Source organism: Pagrus major, chromosome 21 (genome assembly GCF_040436345.1).
Source record: "Pagrus major chromosome 21, Pma_NU_1.0".
Taxonomy (NCBI): Eukaryota; Metazoa; Chordata; class Actinopteri; order Spariformes; family Sparidae; genus Pagrus; species Pagrus major.
This window is the reverse complement of record NC_133235.1, coordinates 17,407,535-17,421,791: the sequence shown is the minus strand read 5'-3', so window position 1 is coordinate 17,421,791 and position 14,257 is coordinate 17,407,535. Positions and strand designations below refer to the sequence as shown.

At 38.6% G+C, this 14,257-nt stretch overlaps 1 protein-coding gene across 1 annotated transcript in view; it reads right to left on the bottom strand.

Annotated features, from left to right (window-relative positions):
* LOC141017209 (dynein axonemal heavy chain 8-like) overlaps window positions 1-14,257 on the bottom strand; it is a 29,040-nt gene that overhangs the window by 9,045 nt on the left and 5,738 nt on the right. Inside the window, 44 exon segments of the mRNA XM_073491859.1 lie at window positions 10-174; window positions 259-412; window positions 747-877; window positions 963-1,085; window positions 1,178-1,370; window positions 1,454-1,617; window positions 1,707-1,816; window positions 1,899-2,112; window positions 2,195-2,317; window positions 2,411-2,545; window positions 2,656-2,798; window positions 2,933-3,164; window positions 3,293-3,433; window positions 3,530-3,771; window positions 4,068-4,314; window positions 4,421-4,582; window positions 4,689-4,823; window positions 4,896-5,003; window positions 5,094-5,180; window positions 5,281-5,468; window positions 5,547-5,725; window positions 5,828-6,000; window positions 6,105-6,329; window positions 6,549-6,713; window positions 6,969-7,073; window positions 7,479-7,581; window positions 7,968-8,131; window positions 8,221-8,374; window positions 8,614-8,813; window positions 8,935-9,175; window positions 9,438-9,575; window positions 9,709-9,809; window positions 10,255-10,317; window positions 10,416-10,529; window positions 10,635-10,739; window positions 11,407-11,642; window positions 11,869-11,995; window positions 12,094-12,266; window positions 12,573-12,696; window positions 12,784-12,840; window positions 12,939-13,049; window positions 13,137-13,219; window positions 13,370-13,508; window positions 13,984-14,103. Coding sequence (XP_073347960.1) covers window positions 10-174; window positions 259-412; window positions 747-877; window positions 963-1,085; window positions 1,178-1,370; window positions 1,454-1,617; window positions 1,707-1,816; window positions 1,899-2,112; window positions 2,195-2,317; window positions 2,411-2,545; window positions 2,656-2,798; window positions 2,933-3,164; window positions 3,293-3,433; window positions 3,530-3,771; window positions 4,068-4,314; window positions 4,421-4,582; window positions 4,689-4,823; window positions 4,896-5,003; window positions 5,094-5,180; window positions 5,281-5,468; window positions 5,547-5,725; window positions 5,828-6,000; window positions 6,105-6,329; window positions 6,549-6,713; window positions 6,969-7,073; window positions 7,479-7,581; window positions 7,968-8,131; window positions 8,221-8,374; window positions 8,614-8,813; window positions 8,935-9,175; window positions 9,438-9,575; window positions 9,709-9,809; window positions 10,255-10,317; window positions 10,416-10,529; window positions 10,635-10,739; window positions 11,407-11,642; window positions 11,869-11,995; window positions 12,094-12,266; window positions 12,573-12,696; window positions 12,784-12,840; window positions 12,939-13,049; window positions 13,137-13,219; window positions 13,370-13,508; window positions 13,984-14,103 — 6,597 coding nt within the window.

Sequence of the window (14,257 nt, the reverse complement as noted above, 5' to 3'; positions counted from 1 at the left end):
TTAACCTACTGGTGAGAAGCAAAGAACTACATGCAGATTCTTTCTGGAGCGTGATATGAAGTAGTCATAAAGATTGTCAAAAGTTGGTGGAATACGAGGAAACTCCTTTTTCATCACAGAGATCAGGTTCTGGGTGATCTCTTGGATCTCATCTTTTGCAAAAAGGTTGGAGACCTGCACATAGTTAATTTACAGAGAAGTAATCAGGACATGGCTTTCAAGACATTAAACAATGGTCTGTTCATGTGAAGTCCTCACCTCTCCAGAAGAAAGAATATTGTTAAGGTACTCAAGGAAGGCTTCATCTTTTATGTCATTATCTGTAAAGATGAAGGTGATGCCTTTTCCCTCAGCTCCAGCTGTTTTATACAACAGTTTCAGGTCATCCATGAAATTACTTATGTTGTATGTTCTGATGAGAAAACAAACAAAGCAATGTTAGAAACAAGCCTGTAGTATGTCCTGTATATCCTCCTGTAAATATACTAAAACAATGACTGATACAAATGTACAATTTTGGAAACATGAATCTAAAATACCAACAGGACGTGGGTTCATGTAATACATAATAACCACACCAATAGCCTTTCTTCAAATATTTTACAAACAAATGCAAAATATACATAGAGACTTGTTCAAGTTTTAACCTTATCTACCACCTAATCTCCTTAACATATGCCCACTCTCTTCCAAGGTGCCTCACTTACCTTGACAGCAGTTTTATTATGATTACTTTTTGTGTTTACCTTGTCAATGTGATCTGGAAGATGCTGTATCCAGCTATGTATGAGGCCAGGCGAGTCAGGCTCTGTTTCCCTGATCCTCCAACCCCCACAAGCAGGGCATTACCATTGTCAGTTCGAATGACACGTGAGATCTGTAAGGCAAATCTCAAATAAATCAGAATTATTTATAGCTTACTGTACAGGATGTACGTCAGTTAGATTGGCTTTTATTCTGACCTTGACAAGATGAGTCATGGCATCCGTGAAGAAAACTAGATCTAGGATCGAGCCTCTTATGTTCTCATTGTGCTGGGTCTGATACATCATCAGCTTCTCTGATAAGAACTCCAAATTTGGCACCTGGAAGAATGTTAGCTGGCTCAGATGATGGTGACAGCTGTCTACATCTACAGTACAAATATCAAATAATTGTCTAAATACCAAGTTCATACCAGTTCATAAATTTTGGGGGCATCAAAACAGGCATCATCATCTTCTTCTCCAGTGGGCTCAGGAGCATCTTGCAGGAAGTCCACAAAGTATGGTTCAGGATGAAGCTCTGGGACAAGGTTGGGGTCAACATGCTCTTGAATCACATGACCCACATTCTTCTCAAACCACTCTCTGTCCTCGGAGCAAACAAACCTATTGCAAAACAATGTATCAGTTCACCTTTTTGCCATTTTTGCTGCACTTAGAAGGATATTTACAGTATTTAAGCAGTGTACCTGTCAGCAATCACCCTTGTGCATTCACTCTTGAAAAGGGCCAAGAGAGTGGGGACATCATTACACTCCTCTGCCTTAATGTTTAACATTCCTTGCCAGATCCTGGATAAGTCTCTCAAATTAAAGATGTAGTGGAACTTGGATGGTGTAGGAAGCATTTTTGCCTTCAATGTGAAATGATCAAATTAGATCACTGGTTTATTAAAAAACATATATCTACAATTAACTTCACACAATCTTTCAGGTGGATTACCTTTGTCCACTGCCATAAAATCCTTCCAGCAGACACAAGACCCTTCACCATATCTGAAATCTCAGGGCTGAAATTCCTGCATGTATCGAAATATCCACAGCCAATTATGCCTGCAAAATGAAAATAAAAGAATAATTCAAGTGTTTCATACCTACAGTAAGCAGAAAAATTAATCATTTCAGAGACAGCTACCAAAGATCTTATCAATGGAGGTGTTGGATGGCAGAGTGCAGTTGAAAATCGTAAACTGTCTCTTCAGTCTTTGCGGTATGTCGTTTCTCCCACCACCAGGGTGAATCATGGCAGCTACTATCTGTACGTCCACAATAGTGGTGAAGTCTCCTGGTTTGTCCACATTGTACATGCCACTCGTTTCCATCATCTGGCGTACTATCTCATTGGTGATCTATAGATACAGAGGTTACTTAGACTGAACATATGATCGGAAATCTATATAAGAATAATCCTGTTATATATACAGTAAACACCTGATCTCCCCATTCATTGACAATAGGCATGTTGATGTCATCAATGAAGATTGTCATCCTGCGTCCCCCTGGGGGTCCATAGGTGCTTCCAATTCTTTTCTCAATATAGCTTTCCACTGTTCGCTGTAATTGGTAAAAAAAGGCTTTTGGCTTTTGCAATAAATGGCAGACTCAAATTGCACAAATCCATGCATACATAACATCATAAGTTTCTACCTGAAACATTATTGGTTCTGTTGCAGACGAGAAGTTCAGGGACTTAGACAGGTCTGTCTCAGGATCGTATTTTTTTGTGTAGCCCTTTATCATCACCGTCTTTGCAGTCCCTTGTTCACCAATAAGCAGTACAGCCTATAGATACAATATTCATCTTTCAGACATACCCTAAAGTAAAAAAAGTAAATTCGGTTTATGATGAACAATAGTAATTACTTATTATTTTAAAAAGCAGACAGGATCACCTTGCGTTGTTTGGCAATAGTCTCCAGCAGAAAAGAAGTTCTTGTGTTATCAACATTTGGCACAAGAATGGAGGCATAGTCCGGTACATGGGCAGTAGGATATACATACTCCCCAACATGGTTATTCCAATGACACCATTCACCTGAAACAGAAGTTGCCATACATGTAGTCTTAACCCACAATAAAACAGTCCTTCAAACTCTCACTTGAAAACCAGAAAAAAGGCAGCAAAGAGGTATTATTTAATGTAGTAATTTGTGATGTAACTGAGTGTACCGTTTGGGTTGACCATGTACTCAAACATAGTCTCTCCAGACTGTGTCTGAGGTATATCAATGCAGCTTTCATGAGCTCTGATGTAAGCCTCCAGTTTGTCCCTGTCCTCTAACTCCAAAAGGGCTCCCAGGCTCCACATCAGGCAGAAGACAAAAAGGCGTTCCAGGTATTTGCTATCGACCAAGCCCCCTGTCTCTTTGGTTGGGATGAGACCCTCCAGCAGATTCACAGACTGAGGGTGGATCATATTCAGGGTTAGGGTTAGGGTTAGGGTTCATCTGCATGCACTACTCACACATTCAGTATGGCCAGCCTGTTAGAGCAATCATCAAATCCCTGAATCGACACATACCCACATACCTGCATTATATAGTTGCACTCCAAAAGCTCCATTTTGGGTTTAAGATTCTGCTTTACATACAAGTAAGCGTCCTCAAATATCCTGTCGTATAAACCAATGATGCTCTCTGCCTCACTTGCTTTGCGCTTGTGTGCCCATCCCTACAACAAAAATAAAGCACATGCTCCACTAAAGCCCTTCATTGTTCTCTTTTCTGCAAACACTTTCTCCTTTGATGATTAAAAAAACATTTGTACCTGGAGTATGGGTTGCCAGCTGAGAGCGGAGGAGCTCATGAAGACCATACCCACACGGGACACAGTAGCAGGGGAGGCATTATCCATGTTGTGCACCTCAAACACCAGCTTGCAGACTGGAGACATGGTGATACGGTCACCATTAGCCAGGGTCAGTGTTTTGTTATCATCCAGCACAGAGTTGAGGTTCTCAATCCATATGGCATCCACAGGGCCATCGAGCACGATCCATATAGACTCCCCTAAACATTTCAAAACCGTCATATTTTTCAAATTCTCTTCCACATTTTCAGTTACTCCTTATGTTGTTATGACAGCCCTTGAATTTTTACAGGTGGAATCCCTCATACTCATAGGTATCAACCATTCATATGCTAATGTCAGATTTGGTATATATATTTATTAAATATATTCGAGATATATAATATTTAATCCAATGAGGTGTTTTGAGTAGTGTAAGAACATTTTTATCAAAGCAATTTGTGACATGAACTAAGAAAAATTAGTTTGAATGTGCACTAAACATTGTCTTACAAACCTTTCTTGGCTTTAAGTGTCCTCCTCCACAGAGTGGAAAAAATCCCATCAGTCCAATCATTAGTGGCTGCGTCAAGACGACCAAACATCTGTGGTGCAGTGATTGCTTTGGGGTTCATGCGCATCTCCCTGTGTGGTGTTCCACATTCAGTCAAAGCTCGCATTAGAATGTTGATGACCGTGGTCTTCCCAGCTCCACTTGGACCCAAAGTCATCAAGCCATGGCGCACTCGGGAAGCCTCATAAAGCTGATAGTGACAGTGAGATATCAGTAAGGTATGATCCAAACAGTAACTTTATAAGACACAAAGCACAACAGGAGCTTTACACGCAGACAAAGATGTCTTTAGGTACCTGAACCAGCTTAAGGTTCCATGGTTGGTGGTTGACAATACCAGCAAGCTCAACTTGATGAGCAACAGCAGCTTGAAGTTCAACATATGTGCTCCCATCCAGCTGAATACCAGGGAATAGGTCATTGATCAGACTAAGGAAGAGGGGCTCATCCTCATCCACCTGAAACAGACAGACAGATTCACATACACAGTAACTGCCAACACAGTAAAATACCTCCAAAATGTATTATATTACCCCCATAGTTAACACTAAGTTCCTGTCATACCAGTTTAGAAAGATTCATGTCACGCAGCACTCTCATGACAATGCTAGACTCTGTGTCATCAGGTCGTGCTCTTTTACTGGCCCCCAGTGTTCTTAACACAGACAGGATGTTCCTCAGACCAAAGTCATAGTGAACCTGACAAAGAGCAGAGATTGTGTGTCAGTGGGTCAATAACCATTCACATAATACCTGTCACAAGATTCTCACCTGTTTTGTAAGTTGTTCTTCACACAGTTTATAAAGCACAAAGAATTTCTGGGCTAAGATGACATTCTCATTGAATCCACAACTGGCTAGCTTAACTCTCATGATGATCTGCCAAAGACAACAATGAAGAAGTTAGATCTGTAAAGACTTCAACTAAAGGAAAAAGATTACTCTCCAGCAAAAGTAGCCTTGACCCACCTGCCGGTCTGGTACCATCATCGACACTGTCCTGAATTGCACTTTTAAGTTTTCAGGAAGTTCCTGGCGACCAGCATATCCAGGATTCTAGACATGGGGGGACAACACATTAACCAGTGTCTAATTCATATTTCTACCTAATTTTAAGGTGTTTCTTGTAAGATTTCTGTACATTTGTGTATCCTACCATTGTGATAAACAGGCCGAACTCTGGATTCAGATCCACACAGTCTCCATCAGTAAAGATGAAAGTGCTTTTGTGTTTCTTGCGTGCCATCAGAACAATGTAGATCTGCTGAGCAGCAACAGAAAGCACTGGCAGATCGATTCTGTTGAACTCATCAAAGCAGCCCCAGGACCCAGACTGTGCAAGACCTGAAAAAAACATATATAATGAGATAACTGAAGTTATACATCACACTGTTGGATGTGTTGTTTCATTGCCTTGGATACCTTTGTATATCCTGCCAAGTCCTCTGAAGTCCATCTGGTCTGAGCAGTTGAACACCACCACATACTTGCCGAGGCAGCGACCCATGTCTTTAGTGGTTTCAGTCTTCCCAGTGCCAGCTGGCCCTGCAGGAGCTCCTCCCATGCTCATGCCCAGAGCCTGGGACAGTGTGATATAACACCTGAAGATAAAAAGCAGTTTTCCAATTCAACTTGTGTATTTGACACAGTGTAAAAAGTAACTTCAATTATCAAGTAACAAAATAAAATTCCTCTTCACTTGCCTGTCAGTCAGAGGGGTGATTACCAGACGGTCGGTGCAGCCCAGGAACTCATTTTGATAAATGAAGTCCACATTAGTAATAGACACAATGACCTTATCCAGGTCTTCCTTGAAGTAAAATCTGCTCTGCTTCAGCCATTCAAAGTCACTGACAGATTTTATACGCTTTTTTACCTGAGGAGAAAGTATGATGACAATCTGAATGTCTTGCATAAATGACAATGACAGCCAGTCAACAATATTAAAGGAACAATAACAAAATTTTCCAAAGAACTTACTAGATCATTAAAGATATCACTCTGGTGCACATGGATTGTGACGAGCGTCTCATATTTCACTCTGTCAAATTTGCTCAGGTCATAGGTAGTTTGTTTAATGAGCGTGGTGAGCATATTTAGAAATGTCTTTTTGGTAAAAGGCATAATCTCCCTGTCATCTTCAGCATTTTGCAGTGCCTCTTCTGCATCTCTTGTCCAAAGCATCTGGATTCCTAGCAATCCCACCTGAAAAAATAAGAACAAAACAATGGATGAAAAGATGTATTTCTAAAATTATCTAAATGTGACCTGAAAGTACAACCTAATATAATTAAATATTAGTTGTGATGTTAGTAGCCTGTTGCTGACCTGATATCTATTAGAAAGGTATTAGGATGCCACTAACCATGACAACAATAAACTTATTAAACATTTTTACTGACAGCCACACAACAGTCTTTTGACCTGTGCTTGGAACTTGTTGAGGAAAGAGAGAAGATCGAAGTCTTCTTCATCGCTGATCTCTATATCTGATGCTTTGATAACAGAGTGTAATGAGGCCTGCTGTTGTAACAGCAACTCCCTGAGCCAGAGCTCCACTGGTCCCTGTGCCATGACAGGACTGTTCAGCTGAAACCACAAACACACATTTACTATATTATACTATACTTGTGGTCAATGCAGGAAAACAACTTTGTACATTTACTCAAGACATTTTGAGATAGTTTTTCTTCAAACAAAACACATGAAACACCTGCAGGCCAGCTGCAACAAAGTCCTTTACATTAAGAGAAACAAATGCAATTCCATAATATATTTTTAATACGCAAATGCACTTAGATTACATTTAAATTACAATCTGTGAATGTAATCAATATTACATACCGGTAGTTTCTCTCCCTCTTGTGAAATAACAGCCAAAATCTTGTCATAGTCTGTTGCATGAAACTCTGCTTCGTTAACATTGTCAAACACTCCAAGAAGATGTGACTGAAAAAATAATGGTGCCTTAAATTAGTTTTACCAATCACATTCAGGAAATCAAAATGTTTCTATAACAGATTACCTCTTATAATCAGCAGAAATTGTGTCACAACAATCTAGTGCCAAATGTTTTTCCATCTAAAAAGTGCAGCAGTTCATCAGAAAATACAATTTCCTCTCTCACAATGTTAAGTAATCCTGTCATTATATGTACCTGGGTTACATCCTAGTCTCCTCCTTGACCTTGAACCCACTAAATTTCCTTGAAATATTTTGGCAAGTTTTTGATATATCTGCTAAGACCCAGACAGAAAACACCAACTCCTTGGCAGAGGTACTATGATTCCTTTTTACACTTAACATGTATTTATTTATTTTTTTACTTTTTTCATAGACAATTAAGGTTCTAACCTGAATTGTGTGAGAATCACTGGCTTGTCCAAGAATTTCCAGGAGGGATGGATCAGACACAAAGAAGAACCGTGGAAACAGGAGCCTCTTTTTCTCAAGGTACCTGTTGAGTTAGATCATATAATCTTCACTATACACACTGTCTCCATCAATTGCAGCAGGAAAGCTAGGGGGTTATGTCATTGTGGACAATCTTTTGTTTTTGCTCCAAAGAATTTATAAGAAGTGAGGAGTAACCAAAATTAAACAGAAAAATAAATTATTAGTAAATAGTTTTGATGACAATGCTTGAATGGAAAACATTATTCTCAGTGTTTTGGTTTAGAAAGATAGGTAGGAAAATTAGAGGAGGTTGGGAAATTAAAATAGTTATAAAATGCACGAACAAGGTAGAACTACCTAGATGAGTACTTAGACCAATACTTGTAGTCCCACAAATGATTCAAACAAAATGTAATTAACTTCAAAAACATGTTGACAAAGCTTTACCCTGCAAGAGATTTTTGACAGAACTCCAGCTGATTCTGAAGATCTGGTAGAAGCTGTCCCAGAATTGGATCACCCACACAGCACTCTACCACATTTGGAACTTTTTGGGCTTGCTGCATGACAGTAATCCAGGACTTGTCGATGTTCTGAAATCGCTTTGCTTCCTGCATTGGGAAATATTAAGTGTTTTTGTGTTTTGCTAAGAAAGAGCTTGTTATTTTCAGAACATAAAGATAAAAAGCATTGACTCTACCTGTGGCAGGTCTTTGGCAATGTCACCCCCAACAAACACAGCCTCCAAATAGATCCAAAGGTTTTGCACAATAACCCACTGTTCAATGACATCAGATGATGTTGAAAGCTTGGAGACCCAATCCTGGATCTCTGCTTTGTAGTAGGCACTGTATCTGTAAAAGGCAGACAAAGACAGCACAAGACATTGTGTGAGCACAATCTAAAAGGATACCTTGAATAAATGGCGTCAAAATTATCTGCATCAATACTTTTTTTCCCTCTTTGAATCATCAGTCATAGTCACATCAGTCTTATAGCAGTGTCTCTCTTACTGGTGTTTATTATTAATTTTTGTCAATGTTTCGAAATCTTATTTGTTAATAATTAGAAGCCACTGTTTGCTCTATTGTACCTGTTGCTCAGCAGTGACCCCAGCACCATCAAACTATCCTCCAGGATGACGAGGATCTCTGCAGTCTCTGCCCCTTTAAGCATCAGTTCACCTCTATTCTTGAATGTCATCAAGGTCAGGATCTGGCCGGACCACACTTCTTTCACTTGCAACAACTTGGCCTCAATATCCTTCTCCTTCACAGCCGATATGCAGATGTCCTACAGTACAAATGCAACAACAGAAGCCAAGTTCAGGAGTCTGGACAAATTTTTAAGATAAAATATTGTGGCAAATAATTACGGCATTTTTTTAACCACAGCATCCAAACTGCTAACAAACCTCAACTTCGTCCTTGTACTTCAGCAGAGGTGCTTCCATGATGTTCTGCAGTGTGACGGTACTAGACTCCACCTCAAACTGGTGCCCGGTCAGGTCTGTGATGTGGTCCCAGTGCCTCCTCATCATAGATTTGTTTGCCATCATCTCAAGCAGAGGGCATGACTCATTGAAATCATCAATTGTCCTCTTCAGGTCTAGAAAGGCTTGCCAGTCCTTCAGTCCTTTGGGTAGCGTCCGGCACCTAAAAATAGGGATCGTCATTGATGAACAACAATAGTTTTAATTTTTACTACTTACATTTAACTACTTTTACCTTTTTTCAGTAATTATAGAGATATTATTTTATTAGGTTTTGGCAAGACGGTTGTACAAGGAAGTTTTTCTATTGACACACGCCTACCTAAAAGCCAAGTTGTAATGAATCATACAAAGAAAAATTACAATGCACATATAATTGTTCGTAACAGTAAGGTGGGGAAAATTAGCACGAATACTTGAATTACCTGTTTTGAAATTCCAAAAGTTCTGCATTGATCTTCTCAATATCCACATCTGTCCACAGAATGCCATAGTACCCACTAATCTTACTCATCACAGCATCATACAGGCCATAGAGTTTCCGTAGCAAGTCAAGCTCTTTTCTGAGGTAATGATAGGAAATTATAGGTCTATTAGTTGGAACACAATATAAAATACCATAAAAATTAACCCAATAACTAAGTATTGATAAAAAATTCTGTTGCTCTGGTAAGCGTTTGAAGAGCGGTAACGCACTTTTTCTTGTGTAGACAGTCATACTCTGTGACTGGCAAGCCAAGAAGCTGCTCCCCAGAGGTATATGTGTTGAAATGTCTCCACAGTTCTTCAAATCTAGCCTGAGCAAAAAAAATAAAAAATCATATATTAAATATGAAAGAGAAAAATAAGATGCTGATTATATGAAGCAAAGTTACATATACTTTTTTACAAGGGCTCCCTTCAGAGGTGGGGTACTATAGATAGTTAGTTGACAGTAAGGAAGGAAATTATAAATCAGAAGTAGTTTTTGGTACGGAGAACTCAGGATATGATTCCGATACCCAGATTGGGTAGTTGTTTCTCTTCATTTTTTCTTTTAAACCTATGTGACTTGATCTAACAAAATAAAGTCTGTAGAGGATCTGGGAAAAAAATAGTTTTTACAATTTCAATAAATCTTAACCTAAAACTGAAATGTCTTTAGTGTGCCACATACTGCATGCTGTATATGACTTTTCTACATGTTTTCATGCATCCAACATCGAGTTTATAGAATCCTGTTTAGTTAATTGGCAGTGGTACCTGACAGATCTGGAGCCTGCAGCTGGCTTCTTGGGGAGCTATTCCATCGACCATGGGGCCTTCCTAAAAACAAAATTGTACAAAAGCGGATTAATACATTCATTTAAATTTACTGCTTAAAAACACTGATGATAATTACATAAGATTTACAGATTACTTACTGAATCATATTGTTCCATAAAAGTGTTAACATTATTTTGGAAAATGGCAACACCCTCCAGAAGGTTTTGTTTGAACTTGGGCTGCATACGAACAAGCTCATTTTGCAGTGATCTCTGGGATATTCAGGGATCAAAAACCAATATCACAGATAAGTTATGGGAAAAGACATTATAAAATACCAAAGCAAACAGAATCATACATTTAATGATTACACTCACAGCTTTACACTGAAGCTTTGTGAAGAAATGCCTCAGATTGTAGACCCCCTCTGCTTCTCTTTTGGTCACCTCTGCTTCATATTTAGTCAAAATTTCAAAGGCTTCCTGCAAAATAAAATATAATAATGAGATGGTTATTTGACAGCCCCATGAAAAAAACTGCAGAGCTCCCTTAAGATGGAAAATGTATATATGTCTTCAAATGAAAGTGAAAAATGTTCCTAAACTAAGTGTGATATCGTCATACGTATGACTATAAAAATTTCAGACAGAGTATATGGACCATAATTTGATGGTGATGGAAAACACAATCTCTGCATACAGTCTCTGATAACTTTCACTGAAACAAGCAATTTCCTCGATTCATGGCATTTTTCTTAACTTCCACAATGCCTAACTCCCAATTTTGTTCTCATCCTTATCAGTCAGAATCACACACAAGATTTCACCAAGATTCGCCACATTCTATGTTAGGAAACCTAACAAAAGTTTAAATTCTGTCTGTGGATCCCATTGGGACTGCTACTTGATTAGAATGTATCTATTTATTTCAGTGAGTTTCGTATTTGAGGCCTCGAATCACATCTTATACTAGAACTTCCTGGATCATATGTCACTGGTACCTTTGGCCAAATGCCCTCACCAATGCAACGGTTTTTTTTGTTGTTTTTTTTTGAAAAAGCAATGCTATTTCTGATCTGTACACTGTCACATAATCAGTGAAGTTATGGATTACACTTGCACACTATATCTGATTATTGTCTATTCATACCTCAATGGATATCAATGTCATATCAGTTTGTACTTCAACATCCCGTAGCTTTGACAGGGCTGCCATGGCATGACGCACATCTTCCAGATTAGCCACAGGATGAGATAGTTGTGCAAAGTATTTGTTCATATGTATGCTGGTGTCAATCATTTTCTTCTTATACTCCTCCTTCAGGTGCTGGCACAACAGTTTCTGCCAGGCTTTGGTCTCAATCCTCAAGGACTTCTTCAATGGCTCTGTGTACAAGAGATACAATTTAGTGAAGAATCTGCCCTCTAATGCACACAGTTCTCAAACCCTTCCTTGTCATCTAGCACCATCATCAGTTCAAAATGTAGTACTTCCCAACACAGCTTCTTCCAACTGCAGTAGTGGAAAACTCTAAAGCTTTAGCTACTTCCTCTGGCTTTGTGCTGTACCATTTCATTTAATTCTCATGTTTTTTAATTACGGCTACCTTACCTGTGGACAATTCAGCAGATCCCAAAACAATAATGGGTTTGATATCATCAATTTCTTGTTCAACTGAGTTATAGTGCTGGATTTCAGATTCGATCTGGCTCAAGGACGGACTGCTGTCCATGAATTCCTTTTAAAAGTGAAGATAATCATGATGTCATTATTACAGGAAAAAAATAAATTTTCTGTCTAAAACTCAAAACATGTTATGTGAGCAGGAAGTCAAACCTTGACTTTTAGTTCCCTGTTCTCATCCCAGATCACTCTGAAACGATCAAAGTGCTTGAGAACATCAGTTGCTTCTCTTCTCTGGGAGCTGATCGCTGATTTCAGAATGACGACAGCCTTTTCGATGTCCCTGTGTTCAACAACTCTGTGATGGAAGTTCTTTTTTTCTCCATCTTTGAGATCGTGGGCAAATAGACAAAAATAACTAGAATTTTTCCATGGCAATCTTACCACATCAAATGAAAAAGGGCTTTTTTAAGAGCAATGCACAGCTTTGACTGCTATTGGCGATGTCAGAAAACTGATAACAACTGACTGAAAACCAAGAGAACTACAAATAAACAACTTAATCAACTTAAACTAACATCATATACTACTGGTGTTTAAAAAAGATTCATACAATTTAGGACATACATAACTTTCCTGTCAACTTCTTATCACGACTTTCAGGTTTTCTTTCCATGTGTGCAATGACTTACCTTTGTTTTTTGTGCCATCATGACTGTACTCCCGCTTCCACACAACACCCTTGCTAACTCCCAACACAAGGTCGATTAGCTGATTTATGGCCTGTTGGATCTCATTCACAGTGGGACTCATTACCTGATGACGACAAATATCAGACATATTTTTTTTGTGTAAGACAATTGGCAAGGAATTATAGATTGCTAATGAATAGCAGAAACTCACCACATTGGGTATAACCAGCTGGACTTCAGATCTTATTAGCGACACCATCTTTGACTTCTGTGTGCTTAAATTCCAATTTAACGTTGTTCTGTAAGAGATCATATCGGTACTCTTAGATATTGGCCTCTTTAACATTCAAACAAAAATAGACATACTTACTTTGTTCCAAAAATCCTCCTTTTCAGGGTCTCCAGAGATAACTTGGTTGCTTTGACCAGTGCATCTAATACCCGTTCACTGAAGTATTCATAAAGCTTCTTGAACTCCTGAAATTAAGATGTTTTTTTGATACATTAACACATTTTTCTGATATACTGTATATGAAAGCATTGTTTTTGGCATTGCTAGCATACCCTTTCAAATGTGATTGCTTTATCTCTATCTGGACCTTCTAAACAAATTCCCTCATCCTCATCAGGGGTCTTCTGGCTCCCTCCTGATAAAGTCACACTCCTCAGTCATAAAATATTCAAAAGGTAAAACAAAAAGATACCCACACATACATACATTCAAATTTTGGGTGCTGTATGACTTTTATTTTAGTACTTTATTATTTCTGCTTGTGTGAAATTGGACTTAAGAGCACCTGCAACAGGTTCCTCGACAGTCTTCTTGGTGCCTTTTGATTCATAAATGGCACTGAAAACATTACCCAGCTCCTTCACTGCTTCTTTAACACGGCTAAACTTGCAGTTCAATGTCTTTGCCTGCTCCTTACACTGAATCTAAAAAAGGAAATACATAATTAGTGGATCAGTGAACAACACATAATTGATCATATTTTTCTAAAAATCAAATAAAACCATCATCCTCTTAAAAAAATTGATTATTGATTATTATTGAACTTGCAATAAAACAATAAATAAAAACAATTTTTTGTTGCCAATTGGCAGCTGACACACGTTTTTGGCCTCTATCAACTCCTGTGTTAAATAGCTGGATCTTTAGATGCTTGTTTCTACTGAAAACAGCTGCCTACTGCAATTGAAAACAGTGCTGTGAGAACAGTGAGAGTGAGCCAAAACAGTAAAGTTGTAGACAGCTCTGAGGCTGAGCGGAGCTGCAGCTTTGGTTGATAATTCTCTGTAGGACACATCACTACCTTCACATTGTTTTTACATTAGCATTGATAGATTGATAATATAAAAATATAAACTATAGCCACTTTAAGGAGTAATTAAATGAAAAAGGAGTCGACACCTTGTTACTCTCAATCAGGTGCTGCACTGAAGAAACATGATCTTCTGGAAGCTCGAGCAGCACAGTCTCCGAGATGTCTTTAAGGACATCATCAATGTGTATCTTACTGATATCCAGCACCTGAAAGAAATGTGGAGCATGGTAAGATAGCTCTTGAGCAGAAGTTTTTTTAAATCCCTGAAGGTCGACAAAGTGTTACTTACCGGTGAAATATAAGACTTTTTTTACATTATAAACACAAAACTATTCACTAGAGGTTATTAATAATGCCTTT